This window comes from Eschrichtius robustus, chromosome 11 (genome assembly GCF_028021215.1).
Source record: "Eschrichtius robustus isolate mEscRob2 chromosome 11, mEscRob2.pri, whole genome shotgun sequence".
In the NCBI taxonomy this organism is placed as follows: Eukaryota; Metazoa; Chordata; class Mammalia; order Artiodactyla; family Eschrichtiidae; genus Eschrichtius; species Eschrichtius robustus.
In genome coordinates this window covers 10,232,463-10,247,577 of record NC_090834.1, presented here as the reverse complement: position 1 = coordinate 10,247,577, position 15,115 = coordinate 10,232,463, and the positions used below count along the sequence as shown (strand labels likewise).

General features: G+C 45.3%; 2 protein-coding genes and 1 non-coding gene across 4 annotated transcripts in view; all 3 read right to left on the bottom strand.

Annotated features, from left to right (window-relative positions):
• Positions 1-1,663: 1,663 nt before the first annotated feature.
• Positions 1,664-6,725, bottom strand: HSPA8 (heat shock protein family A (Hsp70) member 8). The gene is made up of 9 exons (XM_068556599.1): positions 6,608-6,725; positions 5,725-5,934; positions 5,224-5,429; positions 4,522-4,674; positions 3,875-4,430; positions 3,450-3,652; positions 2,991-3,189; positions 2,403-2,635; positions 1,664-2,096 (listed from the first exon to the last, which is right to left on the bottom strand). Exons 2-9 carry the CDS (start codon positions 5,927-5,929, stop codon positions 1,899-1,901), a joined length of 1,953 nt encoding a protein of 650 aa, XP_068412700.1. The 5' UTR covers positions 5,930-5,934; positions 6,608-6,725; the 3' UTR covers positions 1,664-1,898.
• Positions 3,307-3,392, bottom strand: LOC137772751 (small nucleolar RNA SNORD14). The gene has a single exon (XR_011075554.1). It is a non-coding gene; the product is annotated as a small nucleolar RNA SNORD14 (small nucleolar RNA).
• A 2,772-nt stretch (positions 6,726-9,497) lies between the features above and the next one.
• The window catches only part of CLMP (CXADR like membrane protein), a 93,763-nt gene continuing 88,145 nt past the window's right edge, over positions 9,498-15,115 (bottom strand). For both annotated transcript variants that reach the window (XM_068555076.1, XM_068555077.1), the window contains 4 exons: positions 14,486-14,653; positions 13,893-14,015; positions 13,179-13,320; positions 9,498-12,600 (listed from right to left, as the gene is read on the bottom strand). In XM_068555076.1, coding sequence (XP_068411177.1) covers positions 12,300-12,600; positions 13,179-13,320; positions 13,893-14,015; positions 14,486-14,653 — 734 coding nt within the window. In that variant the 3' untranslated portion in view covers positions 9,498-12,299. The remainder of the gene's footprint in view (positions 12,601-13,178; positions 13,321-13,892; positions 14,016-14,485; positions 14,654-15,115) is intronic.

Here is a 15,115-nt window from a genome sequence, read left to right as displayed (position 1 = left end):
AAACCTAGCAAATAGTTAATCTAATCCGTAGCTCCTCCCTGACCCCACTTATTTTCTATTACACAAGCCCAGCAATGCATTGTTTCTCCCATCTGTGTAAAGAAAGTAATTTTCTTTCAGTCTCACTGATGAAACTTACATCTCATGTAACTGTTGAAATTCAACAACTTCCAGTAATGGCTACCACTTGATAACCTCCACTAGGCCTTGTGCTAATTTTCACCATCACATGTGATCTTCACTTTTCTTACCAAGATCCCATGGTTCATGAGACATGTTGTATTACTTGAGAGTGGTCTCAAAAAAAAAAACCACATGGTTTGCTCCAGGTTCACAACAATGCAGTAAAAACTAAAACCCAGGTCAGATTCCCAGTCACTTGAAAACAGGTGGAAAAAAAAGTACATAAACTATGCTTTCATTTGTAGCCCTTGGAGAAAAATTGGGTGCAGTGCTATCAATTCCTGGAGAGTTGTCAAACATTAACACCTAAGGCACTGAACTTAGTCAATTTGATGTATTTTTAGAAGAAACTTCAGCTGTTTTACAAATGACAGCCTTTGGCTATACCCACTAACCTGAACGAGGGAGAGTTAATGCTGGGTAGGTATTGGGGAAACTCTTATGAAGCCCAACTGTCATCTGTATTGTGCTAGTTGGGTCACCCAAGAACAGCTACAGAAAGGTGGAGGAAGGAGAACTAAAGTAGAAACTAAGATTGGGGCATTCTGCTGAGAATGAACTGTGACCCAAGACATCCCACCATACCAGAACTGAGATTTTTCCGAAGTGACCACTAGGTGGCTGGGTGGCACTAAGCGGGCCTCATGAGCAAAGCTTGAGGTTTAAGCAGGCCCATCTCACACAAGGATGACTTTAAAGGATTCACTCTCAGGTGCAATACCTTCTGGCCTGTCAACTCAAGCTAACATACCCATAGCCCAATGAACAAAGAACCAGTGAGAAGGCCTTTGATCCTAAGCAAGCTTACCTAAAGACAGTCCAGTGTAATTAGAGGCTTGGTTAAGCACAACTGTTCTGCCTGAAGTTGCTGAGTTAAGGTCAGCTATGATTTAAGATGAGATCAGAATTAGACACTCAATTTCTTTAAGGTCGGTTACAAAGGGTGAAAGGGCCCTCACTATGCCAACCTTACAGCCAGCTCTATTAACTCCCAGCCCTTAATACTCAGGTGAGAAAACAGAGACGCCTCTGCCCATGGATTAAAGGATTTCAGACGGACACTCTACCTGAAGTCGCCTGTGTACACCACGTTGTTACTTCTGACTTGGTATATTTCCTTGTCCTAATTTTGGCCTCAAATTTATCCTCTTTTGAACCCTCAGATAGTTTCAGTAAACCACATGGAACACTAAAAAATATTTGGGATGCCCCTTTCCAGTCTAACACAAACACTGGAAAGCACAATGATCTGTAGTTCAAACTACACTAACACTTACGTAGACTTAGTACTAAATGAGCCTAGCTAGCAGGAAGTTTACACATTTTCCCACTCTTTACACCTTAAAAATTCAGGCAGTTGCTTAGACTGAACAATCTGTCATTGACAACCCAGATACTGCTGTAATACTTAGGCAAGAAAGAAGTTCAACCCCCAAAACCGAACACTACCTTACTGCCCTTGTAAACAGAGTCAAAACAATTTTATGGTGCCAATTTTAAATACAGTTTTATTTAAGACATTGCATTTTCCACTTACAATACAGTGCTTGTAAAGTGCAATGTTATTTCCTTTCCCTGTGCACACACTCCACGTTCAAGTATCAAGAATGCCCGGTTTACTGCAGCAGCTCAACTTTAAAACTGCCATGGAATTTGCTACAAATTTGGGTCCTTCAATGTTGTGTGGAACAATGCTACACCTATGCTAGGCTGGCTTAATCAACCTCTTCAATGGTGGGCCCAGAGGAGGCACCACCAGAGGGAGGAGCTCCACCACCAGGGAAGCCCCCGGGCATCCCTCCTGGCATTCCTCCTGGCATGCCTCCTGCGCTCTGGTACAGCTTGGTAATGATGGGGTTGCAGACTTTTTCCAGCTCCTTCTGCTGATGTTCAAATTCTTCCTTCTCTGCAGTCTGAGGAGAAAAAAATACTTTATTACAAGTTCTTCAAACAGAAGACTCTTTAAGCCTGATGTAATCAATCTGACACACTAGACACACAACAGCACATGAAGTTACGTTTAAGATCTTGGGTCACTCAGACATCCAAGGAAGGAAGTTGCCAACATCTGTAGTTCTGGTGGAAACCGCGAATGTTTTGAACCATTCATCATCGTGACCCTACAAATCTGTAAAACCCACCTACCCACCTAAGCTTTTGCTAAAGCCCTACACACCCAACCCCACACCCTCAAATTTTTGGCAACAGAAATTACAAACCTGGTTCTTATCAAGCCAGTTGATTATTTCATTACACTTATCAAGAATCTTCTGTTTATCCTCATCATTAATCTTGCCTTGAAGTTTCTCATCCTCAACAGTAGCTTTCATGTTGAAAGCATAGGATTCAAGAGAATTCTTCGAAGACACCTTATCCCGCTGCTTCTCATCTTCAGCTTTATACTTCTCTGCTTCCTGAACCATGCGTTCAATGTCCTCCTTGCTCAAACGGCCTGTAAAATTAACCAACCTTTTAGGCAAGACAATCACCTGCAGTTCTGTACCATCACCCTGCAACTCCATTTAGCAACTAAGTATGATCTCTTGGCTAAATGCCCTTGGGGTAGGAGTAGAAACACGTGGGAAATAAAACCATTATGAACCAAATTCTGCCTCTAAAATAAGCAGGTAAGAGTGCCACAGGGTGCAGGGTGCCACGGAACAAGTCAGCATTCGAGTCTTCAAATCAGGTATGGGTAACAGAGATACAGAAATTGACTCCTTCGTAAAGGGAATCAATCTCAATACAGGCCTGGGTGCTGGAAGAGTGCATGCTTAGCACGCTCACAAAATACTGCCCGAACTTACCCTTGTCATTAGTGATGGTAATCTTGTTCTCTTTTCCTGTGCTCTTATCCACAGCAGAGACATTGAGGATACCATTGGCATCAATATCAAAAGTGACTTCAATCTGAGGAACACCACGGGGGGCAGGAGGTATGCCTGTGAGTTCAAACTTGCCAAGCAGGTTGTTATCCTTGGTCATGGCACGCTCACCTTCATAAACCTTGGTATGAAATAAGAAATAAATTCAAAATTACAATAAAAACACAAAAACAAGAAAGAAAAATCACAAATATCTGCGCTACTTCAGATCTGTATAAGCTTGATTAGGAAAGACTGATCGCTCAGACATCCAAGGAAGGAATTGGCCAACACAGGATTTCTGGTGGAAACTACGAATGGTTTTGGAATCCATCATCACAGCGGAACAAGTCTTCCCAGTTTTATAGGCCCTCGAGTAATCTAGGCCACAGAGAAACATACCTGAATGAGTACACCGGGCTGGTTGTCCGAGTAGGTTGTGAAGGTCTGCGTCTGCTTGGTGGGAATGGTGGTGTTACGCTTGATGAGGACAGTCATGACTCCACCAGCAGTTTCAATTCCAAGGGAAAGAGGAGTGACATCCAACAGCAGCAAGTCTTGAACATTTTCAGATTTGTCTCCAGATAAAATGGCTGCCTGGACAGCTACATGATTAAAAAGAAAAATTTAAATAAAACACAGTACAACTCATTATGTAACTAACTATTCTCAATCGCTCAGACATCCAAGGAAGTTTTGCCATCGTTAGCTACGGCTTTCGGTGGAAACCACGAATGTTTAAAGATCACTCATCACAGCGAAATCAGTTAGCTAAGGCCTCCCAACAGGCTGCCTGTTAAACTGCTTAACTAGGATAGAAAGATTACCTGCACCATAAGCAACAGCCTCATCGGGGTTGATGCTCTTATTCAGTTCCTTCCCGTTGAAGAAGTCCTGTAGAAGTTTCTGAATCTTGGGGATGCGGGTTGAACCACCCACCAGGACAATATCATGGATCTGAGACTTGTCTAGCTTGGCATCCCGAAGGGCTTTCTCCACAGGGTCCAGTGTGCCACGGAACAGGTCAGCATTCAGTTCTTCAAATCGGGCACGGGTAATTGAGGTATAGAAGTCGATTCCTTCATAGAGGGAATCAATCTCAATACTGGCCTGGGTGCTGGAAGAGAGAGTGCGCTTAGCACGCTCACAAGCAGTACGAAGGCGGCGGACAGCCCTCTTGTTCTCACTGATGTCCTTCTTGTGCTTGCGCTTGAATTCTGCAATAAAATGGTTGACCATCCGGTTGTCAAAGTCTTCTCCACCTAAGTGGGTATCTCCAGCTGTAGATTTGACCTCAAAGATTCCATCCTCAATAGTGAGGATTGACACATCAAAAGTGCCACCACCTAAATCAAAGATCAGCACATTTCTTTCTGCACCAACCTGCAATTAAAACACAAATTATTCTCATACCTATTATTTGTGGTGACTCAAACCGATCTTGAGTGATGCATACACAAAACACAGTACCTACCTTTTTGTCTAAGCCATAGGCAATAGCAGCAGCAGTTGGCTCATTGATAATTCTAAGTACGTTGAGCCCAGCAATAGTTCCAGCATCTTTGGTAGCCTGACGCTGAGAATCATTAAAGTAAGCGGGTACTGTGACAACAGCATTGGTAACAGTCTAGGAAGAAAAGAGATGAAAACTTAACCACTTAAGACAGGAATAAAAACACAGACCTACTAGAGAATGGACTTGAGGATATGGGGAAGGGGAAGGGTAAGCTGGGACAAAGTGAGAGAGTGGCATGGACATATATACACTACCAAACGTAAAATAGATAGCTAGTGGGAAGCAGCCGCATAGCACAGGGAGATCAGCTCGGTGCTTTGTGATCTCCTAGAGGAGTGGGATAGGGAGGGTGGGAAGAAGGGAGATGCAAGAGAGAAGAGATATGGGAACATACGTATATGTATAACTGATTCACTTTGTTATAAAGCAGAAACTAACACCATTGTAAAGCAATTATACTCCAATAAAGATGTTAAAAAAAAAAAAAAACTTAACCACTATATCATCTACTTGGACGTGCAAAGATACATCCTCAAATAACGTTCTGGTTTTACCACCCATTTTGATAGCTTTATCTACTGCTCACTCTTACTCCGCATTAGCAGGAAACCTGGTAATCCCCATCTATATCCTCTCCCTGCAGTACTCTGCACTACTCACCTTCCCAAGGTAGGCTTCTGCTATTTCCTTCATCTTTGTCAAAACCATGGATGACACCTCCTCTGGATAAAAACTTTTTGTCTCTCCCTTGTATTCTACTTGAACCTTGGGCCTGCCTGCATCATTCACCACCATGAAGGGCCAATGCTTCATATCAGACTGGACAACAGCATCATCAAATCTTCGTCCAATGAGGCGTTTGGCATCTGCAAAAAGTATCAATACAAACGTTACCTTGAATTTCATTACACTACATCTTTCCACTAAGAACTTGGTCCCCCATTCCAAGAGCAAATGCCTATAAATTCAAATTCTGAATGACCAAGATGCCGCAAACCTTAAGCCTTAAAGAAATAATCACTGAAGTTTCCTACGGATAACTTTTCCCATTCTCAGGCCTTTCGTGGCCGCCTCACATTTAAACAACCTTCGGAGACAGCTTCTCAGATTACATACCGCCGAAATCACTTAAGTTCACACCATGAAGATGTACTGGCTTACCAAACACCGTGTTGGTGGGATTCATTGCAACTTGGTTCTTTGCAGCATCACCGATCAATCGTTCGGTATCAGTAAAGGCGACATAGCTTGGGGTAGTTCGGTTCCCCTGATCATTGGCAATTATTTCCACCTTTCCGTGCTGGAAGACACCCACACAAGAATAGGTGGTGCCAAGATCAATGCCAACTGCAGGTCCCTTAGACATGGTTGCTGGGAGGGGGAAAAAAAAAAAAAGCCCATGGTTTGAAAGGCGGATCAAGCACTTAGAAAACGTTTACCAAGTCAACGCTACCAGATACGACCACTCTGCAAATTATGCTTAGAACCTCGCCCCAGAAACTGCTCTTGTCGGAAATAACCACGCGGGAGGGTCAGAGCAGGCATGGCGTCCCGCAGTAAGGTTGCCATCCGAACCGCAGAGCCCGCCGCAGACGGAAGCACGCACCTGCCAGGAGGGTCTGCGCCACACCTGAGCACGTGGTCCCATGCCCCGGGCTGAACCTTAGCCCTCCCCCCACCCCCGCCGTGCTCAACACAGCAAGGCCTGCAAGGGTCCGAAGCCCCCTCCCCCACCTTGGGCGCGTGCCAATTATGACTTCCTCCTTTAAGAAGAATGGGTCCTGAAACAAGGAAACAGGGAACGGCAAGCTCTAAGGCGCCGCCTCCTCCCCCTCCGGGCGGCCCGCCCTCCGCCTCGATTGTACCCCAAGGAGGCTGCCTCCCCTCGGAAACAAAGCTCCCCAGCCGGGCAAAGCAATCGCCGCACACACCCTGCCTGACACGCTCAGAAGGCCCCGGGCCGCTGCAAACCTATGTAGCCTGAGCCGGGTGGCAGGCTCCCAAGAAGCCGCAAAAGCCTTGGAAGACAGAAACCCTAACTTACCTGGAGCGCAGGTCCGGGTCCACTGGAGGAGAAAACAGCAATCTATACCGCTGCCGCCGCGTTCAACGAGACCGGTTTCCGTCCTCCGCCCCGTCTCTTATACCCTGCCTCAGAACCTTCCAGAAGGGGCCCGCCCCTGCCAGTGCCCATCTCGGCTCCTCGGCCAATGGGCGCGCGGCCACCTCCGCAAGCCCCAATGACGAACCCGGCTCTACCTTTCGGTCCTCCCCTCTCCCGCCCCAGCCCGCCCCGCCTAGCGATGACGCACTCACCGCAGCGTTCTGGAACTTTCATTCTCGCCCCCGCTGTCCGAAAGGCCCCGGGGAAAGGGAGGGTGGGGCCGACGGAGCCCGCGCGCGCGGGCCTCCTCAGTCACCCCGGGCGCGGGGGAAGGGCTCGTCTGCCTCTGCGCATGCGCCCCAGGAAGCGCAGGCGGGAGGGACGAAGGAGGGGGAGGAAGAGGGGCGGGCCAACTTGGAACCAACCAATGAGAGCAGCGCGATCGGCGATCTGGCTCCTGCGGAACCCCCGGGAGCGAGAGCGCAGGGCTTACAGGGAGGGGTCCGGCGCCGGCAGCCCTGGAGAGAAGGCGGAAGTGGAGCGAGGACAAGATGGCCGCGAAGGTGGTTGCGCCCCTCCTCCACCATTCTCTTTCCCTTACTCCCACCCCGGCCTTGTAGGTGGTCTTCTAGGCCCTCCGGGGTTCAACACACCCACATAGCCAGCGTGGCTCTGTCCTAGGACTGACCCCGAGCGACGGGGCCGAAGTTTCCGCCCCCAGGGTGCTGCGAGGGTAACTTGCCCAGTGGCACCCAGATCTGGGGATGGAAGGAGCCGGCCGGCCGCCGCGGTGTCTCGCCTCTGCGCGGGATGCGACAGGTTAGCCGGGCAGGCCCCCGGGACCCTCTGTTCATTGTGGTAGCTGGAGGCCGGCTGACCCCGACGCAGAGTGCGGAGGGGCCCGACTTCTCAACCTCCAGGGTCCGATGCTGTGTCTGGATCCTCAGCGAAATAGATGGCTAAACCCGCTTCTTGGAGCCCGGATGCCTCCGTCACCCCCCAGCGCCCACCGAGAATAGACTCGGCTTCTTGGCTCGGCCCCTTCTCCACCCGCCCGGGCCCCCGCACTTCTCAGTTATTTGTTTAAAAAAAAAGAAAAGCTAGGGAGCTCTTTCATTGTAAGTGAACCAGGCGTTAGGAACCTGGGTTCCGGTAGCCCTGTGTCCTTGATTGAGCCTTCCTGAGCCTCTTACTTTAAGTAATTCGAGGTAATATCTTTCCTGCCTTGACTTTCGGCAAAAACTAAGCGAGAAACCAGGCAGAAACGCCTTGAGAATATTACTGAACGAGTGGAGTGCACAAAACAGTGTACCTGGAATTTCAAATTGCGGCGCATGATGCGGTGTTTGGGGCCTTGTCATTCTAAGCCTTTCTCAGCACGTTGAATGCTTTCTAGTCAGCGCTTTCAAGCAGGTTGGGCAGGTAGTATTCCTATTTAGTAGATGAGTGGGCACAAATAGGTGAAAAGATTTTTTTTTTTAAGACTACCTAGCAGAACTTTTAGTGGCGTGGCTGGAATTAGAAAGGTCTCCAGACTTCGAGAAAGGCTGTCAGACGAGAGATACCTTGTCCTTGTCAAAGCCAGTAAAGCCTAGAGACAGATTCGAATATTGGATCAAAGGATGTCCTTTCTGTATTTGCCTTCTGGGGGAAAATGTGGGCTTGAGTCCTTGGAGGTATGTACCTAAATTCTCCCCACTTCCCAAGGAGTTCGTTTTATATGATGCTTTCACAGGGTACAAAGTGCTTTCATTTATTATTTCATTTAATCATCAAAACGATTCTCTGAGAGAGAGATAATTCATTCCTGTGTTAGGAAAGAAATGAGGTTTAGAGATGTTATTTGTGGGAAGTTAAACATCTGGCTGAGCTACAGTAGAACCTAGCTCTTGATTCCAGAATCTTTGGTCTTTTTTTATTAGTAATTTCCTTCCTGAAAACACGTGTAACTCGAACTGCAGAGAAAGATGCATACTTCTTGCAATTTTCTTTAGCATCTGCAGACTTCCTCTTCCCACCCAATTTATCGAGTACAATCTCTGAACCACACCCTACATTTTGCAGCTTTTTAAACTAACCTCTGAACTACCTACAAGATTTGAACCGGTGGAAAATAGAACGGGTGCCCGAATCCACGGGTTTGGGGTATCCCACCTAGTAGCAGTGATTACAGAAAGCTGAACGGATAACCTTCCCTTCTGGTCACTTTCAAAACGCGTTCTAGGATTTGAACCATCTTCTTATCGACTAGAATGAGTCAGAGTTTATATATTTAAAGTTCAGATTATGATAAATGTCCTGTCTCCACCTCTTTAAATGCACAGGGTTTCAAACCCACTCAGGATCTAGAGTTAAAGTTTGGGTGCCTGGGGCTCCAGTCTGAGGCCTAGGGTTTCTGACTAGGGAAGAGGGTCATGATTAACATTTTTTGAGTGCTTGTCACAGGCCAAGCACTGTTGTAAGTGCTTTGCATATATTACCTAATTTAATTCTGTGAAATTTTTTTCAGATTTATTTAAATCTCATAGTGTTTACTTTTCAGATTTCTTTAAACCCTGTAGTGTGTACTTTTTTACTGGCACTTCACCTTGATATAAAATACTTGCTTAGTAAATATTATTTGTTATTTTGATAAAGTCCTTAAGGTCAGAAACTCTGTCATGAACTTTGTCGTCACTTGGTTTGTCCAGGACTACTTAGTATCTCGCCTTGTGAGAAAAAAGTGCTTGGTATATTTCTGACTGGAATCAATAAATAATAGATCATATTCAGTCTGAGTTCTTCTGTTCTTCAGTTGGCAGCAAGCTAATAAATAAATTTCCAATGCAGGTTATATGAGCTTCAGCCTCTCCTACAGTATCACCTTTACTTATTTATTTTTAAATTGCCGACACAGGTGCACCTGTAATAAATACTTGGTTTTTGTGATCAAACACAGTCCCATTTACAAGGCAACTTAGAAGTTAAAATTGAAATACAAACAGCTTAACACCAGAAATGAAGCAGAATTATATATGTCTTTTTTGCAACGGCAGTTTTGAAATTGTTCTTATACAGTGTAACAACAAAGGCATCACTTCATTATTTTACAGTTCTAAGTGTAGTGTATGCATTTTATTGAAATGATTATTTTCTAAACATCCACATCATTCCATCTGTATCTTCTTCCTACAAACACTTTTTCTTCTACCATCTATTTTATCCTTTTTTGTTTTATATTAAAGAATCAAATTTGTTTGTCTTGCAAGGTTAATGGAATATGGTTTGAAACCAATAGTGGCTCAAACTTTGTCTTAGACCCAGAGCCTGTCATATCTGAACCCAAAAGCCTGACTGAAAGAGAAGCACACTATCACTACTAAGACTTCAGCACCTTATCTCTCAGAATCTTCAATTCCTAGAATTTCTCAGATTTCAGGTAATAATTTGTTTTGTGACATTTTTTGTAGATATCCCGTATGAATGGATTTCCAAAATAATATGGATATTCAACTGGTATTTTAGTCTTCTAATAACTAACCTGTTTAAATAATCTAAACCTTTCCACGCAAAGGGGACTGATACCTGCTTGCAGAGGCATAGGCAGGAAACCTTAGGTTCAAAGGTAATAAATAATGATAAGAGCAAATCTCTAGTGATGGTACAGCTGCAGCTGCCATAGCGTACTCATTTGGCTCAGGTACTCTAGGAATGCGAATTCTCAGAATTACACAGCAGATGTGTTATGTTGCCTGGACACCACACTACCAGAAGAATAAGGAAGTGGAGTAAGGAGTTTATATCTTACAATGAGGCAGTGTTAGTATAAGAAGCATTCCAAATGTGCTAGCCCTCTTAAACTAATGGCAGGCATTCTTTACATTACTTCCTCAATGTCTCTTACGTCCCAACTTCTTTTTGGGGGGGCGGGGGGGCGCGGGCCAGGCCCATGCTGCATGGCTTGCAGGATCTTAGTTTCTTGACCAGAGATTGAACCCATGCCCTCAGCAGTGAAAGCATGATGTCCTAACCACTGGCCTGCCAGGGAACTCCGTGTCCTTTTAATAATAAGAAATATTTTGGTCTACCACCGGTGATCTGTTGACACTTGCTTTAGAGTCTTTGAAGGGCTATTTCAGGTTTAGCATTCTTGCCATAGGATGAATTTGACTAGCAGAGTCGTCAAAACTATTAAAAAGGCAAGTTGTTGTATTGGAGGCTGCTTTCTTTTTATTTCTCAGATACCTTTCTTCTCCCATGAGTCAGCTCTTCTGAGAGCTATCCCGGTAAATCATTTCTGCTCATTCGTTGCAAGATGCCAGCAGTGTTTAACAGGCACTAACCCAGATCCGTCCTGCCACGCACTAGTTACCCTCACTATCTCTGCCCTAAATGTTAGTTTCCTATCCTTCCAGCCCAGAGCTAGGCTTCCTGAGAGGCTAAACTTGGAAAATACTGAATTTCTCTCTGTCTCAACCTCTCAGGAGGGAATGGTATGATGTCCATGCAGTGCCATCAGGAAAGGTTGTCAATCCCTGAACTTTTTGATAATTTAAGGCCTAGAATCAGCAAAAGTCCCAGGTGAATCTTTCTCTGAAAATGAAAGAAATGGAGGAAGCTCCAAGTTTGGTGCAATGCTGAACTTCTGATGCCACTCCTTGACATATTAAGAGAAAGCTGATCTAATCTCCCTTTTTAGTCTAGGCAGTCTTGAAATCCTGATTTCATATGTTCACTGAAAGAAGAGACTGTTGTTGGATGATCTTCCAGCATTCTGAAAAGCTCTCTTTCTCTAGAAGACTTCTTTCTAAGGAGATTGTTAAATGACACCTAATGATTGTTTTCTTGCTCCAGAGATATCCAGCAGGGAAGTCCTTAGAGACATCCAATTTGAGGGAAAATCCACAATTATTCCAGCATATATTTCTGATATTTGTCAGTGGCCCTCTGAACATCAAGATGGAAAGTTTTTCACAGTCCCTCGTTACACATTTTGGACTCCCCTTTTTTTAGTTCAATATAAGTAGGAAGATTAGTAGTGAACAGAGTGGGAAAATCTCAATCATTCTCCATCTCGCACTATTTCTCAACTCCTCTTGAAATTAATATCCAAACTTTCTGGTAAATGAAGTCAGGTCAGGATGGAAGAGACATGTTTCCTTTTTTTGGAGTTTTTCATGGTGCAGATAGGTGTGATATAAGGCTGCGGGTTCTGCTTGACTCCGAATAATCATAGCAATCCAGTAGGTTTGCAGAAATGCATAGAAAATTTATGAACAACACCTCATTTCTTAACAATGGTGAGTCAAAGTGTTGACACAAAACAGCCCAAGTGAGGAATTCTAAGTGTGTTCACTTCCCCTCTCCCTAGCCTTTCTCACCACAGGTCCTGGTCCCCAAATGCACAGATTTGGCCCCCGCTCTGGTCTAAAGGCACAGTGAGATGCCTTTTTGGAGACGATCAGCTTACATCCTTTTCCTTGTTTAGTGTCATATAAGGAAAGTGTTCATTTGAATCTCTCCCATGCAGTGGTCACTGCTACTTCAATGACCTCTCGTTTGGTCCGAGGGGGTTGTGTGGCTGGTGGCCGGGCGTCAATGACGAGAAGAGTCCTGACTCCTGGGAAAGGATGGGAGTCAAGTCCGCTGGAACTCAGACAGTTTGGAAGGCTCTGCTCTGGCTGGGGATCGTGCCAGGAGTGCTGTCTGCTTTGGTCAGGGTAGCGTGGTGGACTTTCTTTGGTTCAGACCCTCTTGCCTCCGGCCCCACTGGACCGCAGGTGTGGGTAGCCAGCCCTGGCCGGGGCGCCGCTTCCGTGGACGGTGTCCGCTGGCTGCGGGAGCCGCTGTTTGCCGTGGAGCGCGTTGAGGAGGAACCCGAGCGTGAGCTCCGCGAGCCCGAGGAGGAGGAGCTGGGTTTCACAAGGCGGGCTTTCGGGGCTTCGGCATCTTCTCTGAAGAGGAAAAACAGCAAAGATAGATTTTAGGACCACAGGACTGTGAAAGCTTCCGCTGCGGCTGCTGCTTTCTGAGGTTGCCAGATCAACTCCTCAAGGTGGAAACCTCGAGCTACCACGTAGGGAAACAGGGACCCCCCCACTGCGTCCTGAGCCCTTGCAGCGGGCTTGGGCGGGTGTGCGGCCCCTTGGCCGGGAGGTCCACCCTGTTACTCTGGGGGAATGGGCACTCCCCACTGGATGTCTAGACAGCAATCCCCTTGACTGGGAATTTGTCTGCAAAAACCCTTTCATGGCCCATAGGCTAGGCCCATTCTTTATTGCATGCCCTTTATAAGTGGAAGGCAACGAGATGGAACGCAAAGTTTATTAAGTCCCTGTTGCGGATAGTTTCACAAGAAAGTCAAGGTGAACCAGTCCTCCTGCCCCTAGGCTGGAACTCCTTACCCACCAGCATAATCCTTTTAACAGATTTAAGATTAAAAGGAAATGGGACATTTTTGTTGGCTGGTCACTGTGGAGCTGGCGGTAGAAAGGCAGCCTGGGTGAGGAAGGGGATTTGGCCGGAGGTTTACCGAATTTCATTCGGTCTCTCTTCCTCCTCGTATCTCTCTTTGTCTTTCCGTCGGATTAGCAGCCACACCAAGAGGAAAATCAGCAGGGCTCCAGCCACCATACCTGTCACCGCTCCTGCAATCATGCCGACGCTTTGTACATCTGTTTTCTCAGAAACAAAAGCAAAAGTAAAACCAAACATAAGCTAAGCAACACATGGACTTAAAAAACATAAGCTCTGGACAAGATGAGTATTTCCAGATCTTTGTATCTATCTTCCTGAGTTCCCCATATACCCTTTCTTGGTGTATGACTGTCCCTCTTGATATTGAAGGGGAGCAGAATACAACACCCCAAAATATGCCTCGTTGACATTAGGATTATTTTTAGCTGATTATTTTTGAGAAACAGCAGACACAAGAGAAGCTCTGCAAACAGAGCAGAAGTTACCCTTTGTAAGGGAAATTTATATCTATGAAGGAAACCTCCATTTGGTTTTGGTCCCCTCCTGGATATAATAAATTTCTTTAGGGGGCTGGAAAATTCACACATACTATAAATACAGAGTTAGCTACAACTGTTGAACAGTCCTTGGTAACTACTGAATTTATTTCAGTGATAGCCATGTTCTTCTGGAGATAAAGATGTTGACCTTACTCTTACCTGTGATTAAAAACATTTTACAATGAACCACAGTGCAGAGACAAAACCAAACCAACCCTTTGGGTACTTACACTGAACAGTCACTCGCACCACACAGCTCTCCTTCCCGGCCTCATTGCCCGCTGTGCACTGGTAGAGCCCAGAGGAGGACATGGTGAGATTCTGCAGCAGGACGCGTCCAGGGTGGTTGTAGTCTACACAAGCAGAAAGATGACTGTAATCCCCTAGTGACAAGGTCTATATTTATCGTTTATTGTGTCACTGACCTAAGATTCTATCAATATAATACGGTTTGGTAAGGATGAGGTGAGAAATTCGATCCCTTTTTGGAATGTGGGAAGAAAGGTGAACATTCCTTTAAACTGCAGTGCATCCTCAAAAGTTACAAAAGATTCTGAACATTTAAGGGATACTAAACACAATAATTAGATATAATGGATTTATAGAGTACATTTATTCCTAATCTCCTTACCACTTTTATTTTTGCCATTTGAGGAAAGAAAAGACAGATTTTTCTGTCCCCGTTTAAGGATGAAAAATGGAAGTTCAAAGAGGTCCAGCAGTGTCTTCAAAGTCACCTTGTGAGTTGCTGACAAAACCAGATTTAGAATTCATGGAGAGAGTACTGTCCTGCTATCAATAGACCGGTAGAAAGATGACTTACCAATCCTAGATTTGGGAGGCAAACGTTCATCCTCTCCCTCCTTCTCCCGGATTCGCTGCCAGTAATACACAATGGGCTGTGTGCCAGAGGATGACTCACACTGTAAAGTCAGGTCACTTCCTTCTGTCAGCTCTCCTTCCAATTCACACTTGGGCTTTGATGGTCTCACTGGCAGAAAAAAAAAAAAAGATCCCCAAACACCCAATTCAGTGGAAGAACTACATCCTGTTGACTTGTTTTTCCACCCATATGGTCAACTTTTGAGTGTGGATTCAATAGCACTTTGTTACCTCGCCATGCTTTACATCACCCTCCAAAATATACCCACTTCCATCCCCTGCACACATATACAACCAATTCCAGCTGTTTCCAGTGGTGCTGTTGTAATTTTTAGAGGCTGCCTCAGAAACTCTCTCATCACTTCTCAAAGAAGAGAAACTTTTATAATGGGAAATTTTAGGAAAGTTGAGTGTGATTTTACTAATACTGAAACAGGGACAGAAGTTCATGAACTTGTAAGCAATTAAGAACTTAGTAGCTCTTGCTATCACAAAACAGAGAAATGGACTTGAAGCAGATCTGAGAGATTTGTTAAATATGAGGATACTATTTAAACATTAGAGGATATTT

Bases quoted from the DNA above. Each gene is read 5' to 3' on its own strand.
- HSPA8 (XM_068556599.1), bottom strand. From the start codon at position 5,929: ATGTCTAAGGGACCTGCAGTTGGCATTGATCTTGGCACCACCTATTCT. The intron at 4,431-4,521 runs GTAGGTACTGTG...TTTTAATTGCAG, and splicing joins CCTATGGCTTAGACAAAAAG to GTTGGTGCAGAAAGAAATGT. The intron at 2,097-2,402 runs GTTTGTAATTTC...TTTTCTCCTCAG, and splicing joins ACTGGCTTGATAAGAACCAG to ACTGCAGAGAAGGAAGAATT.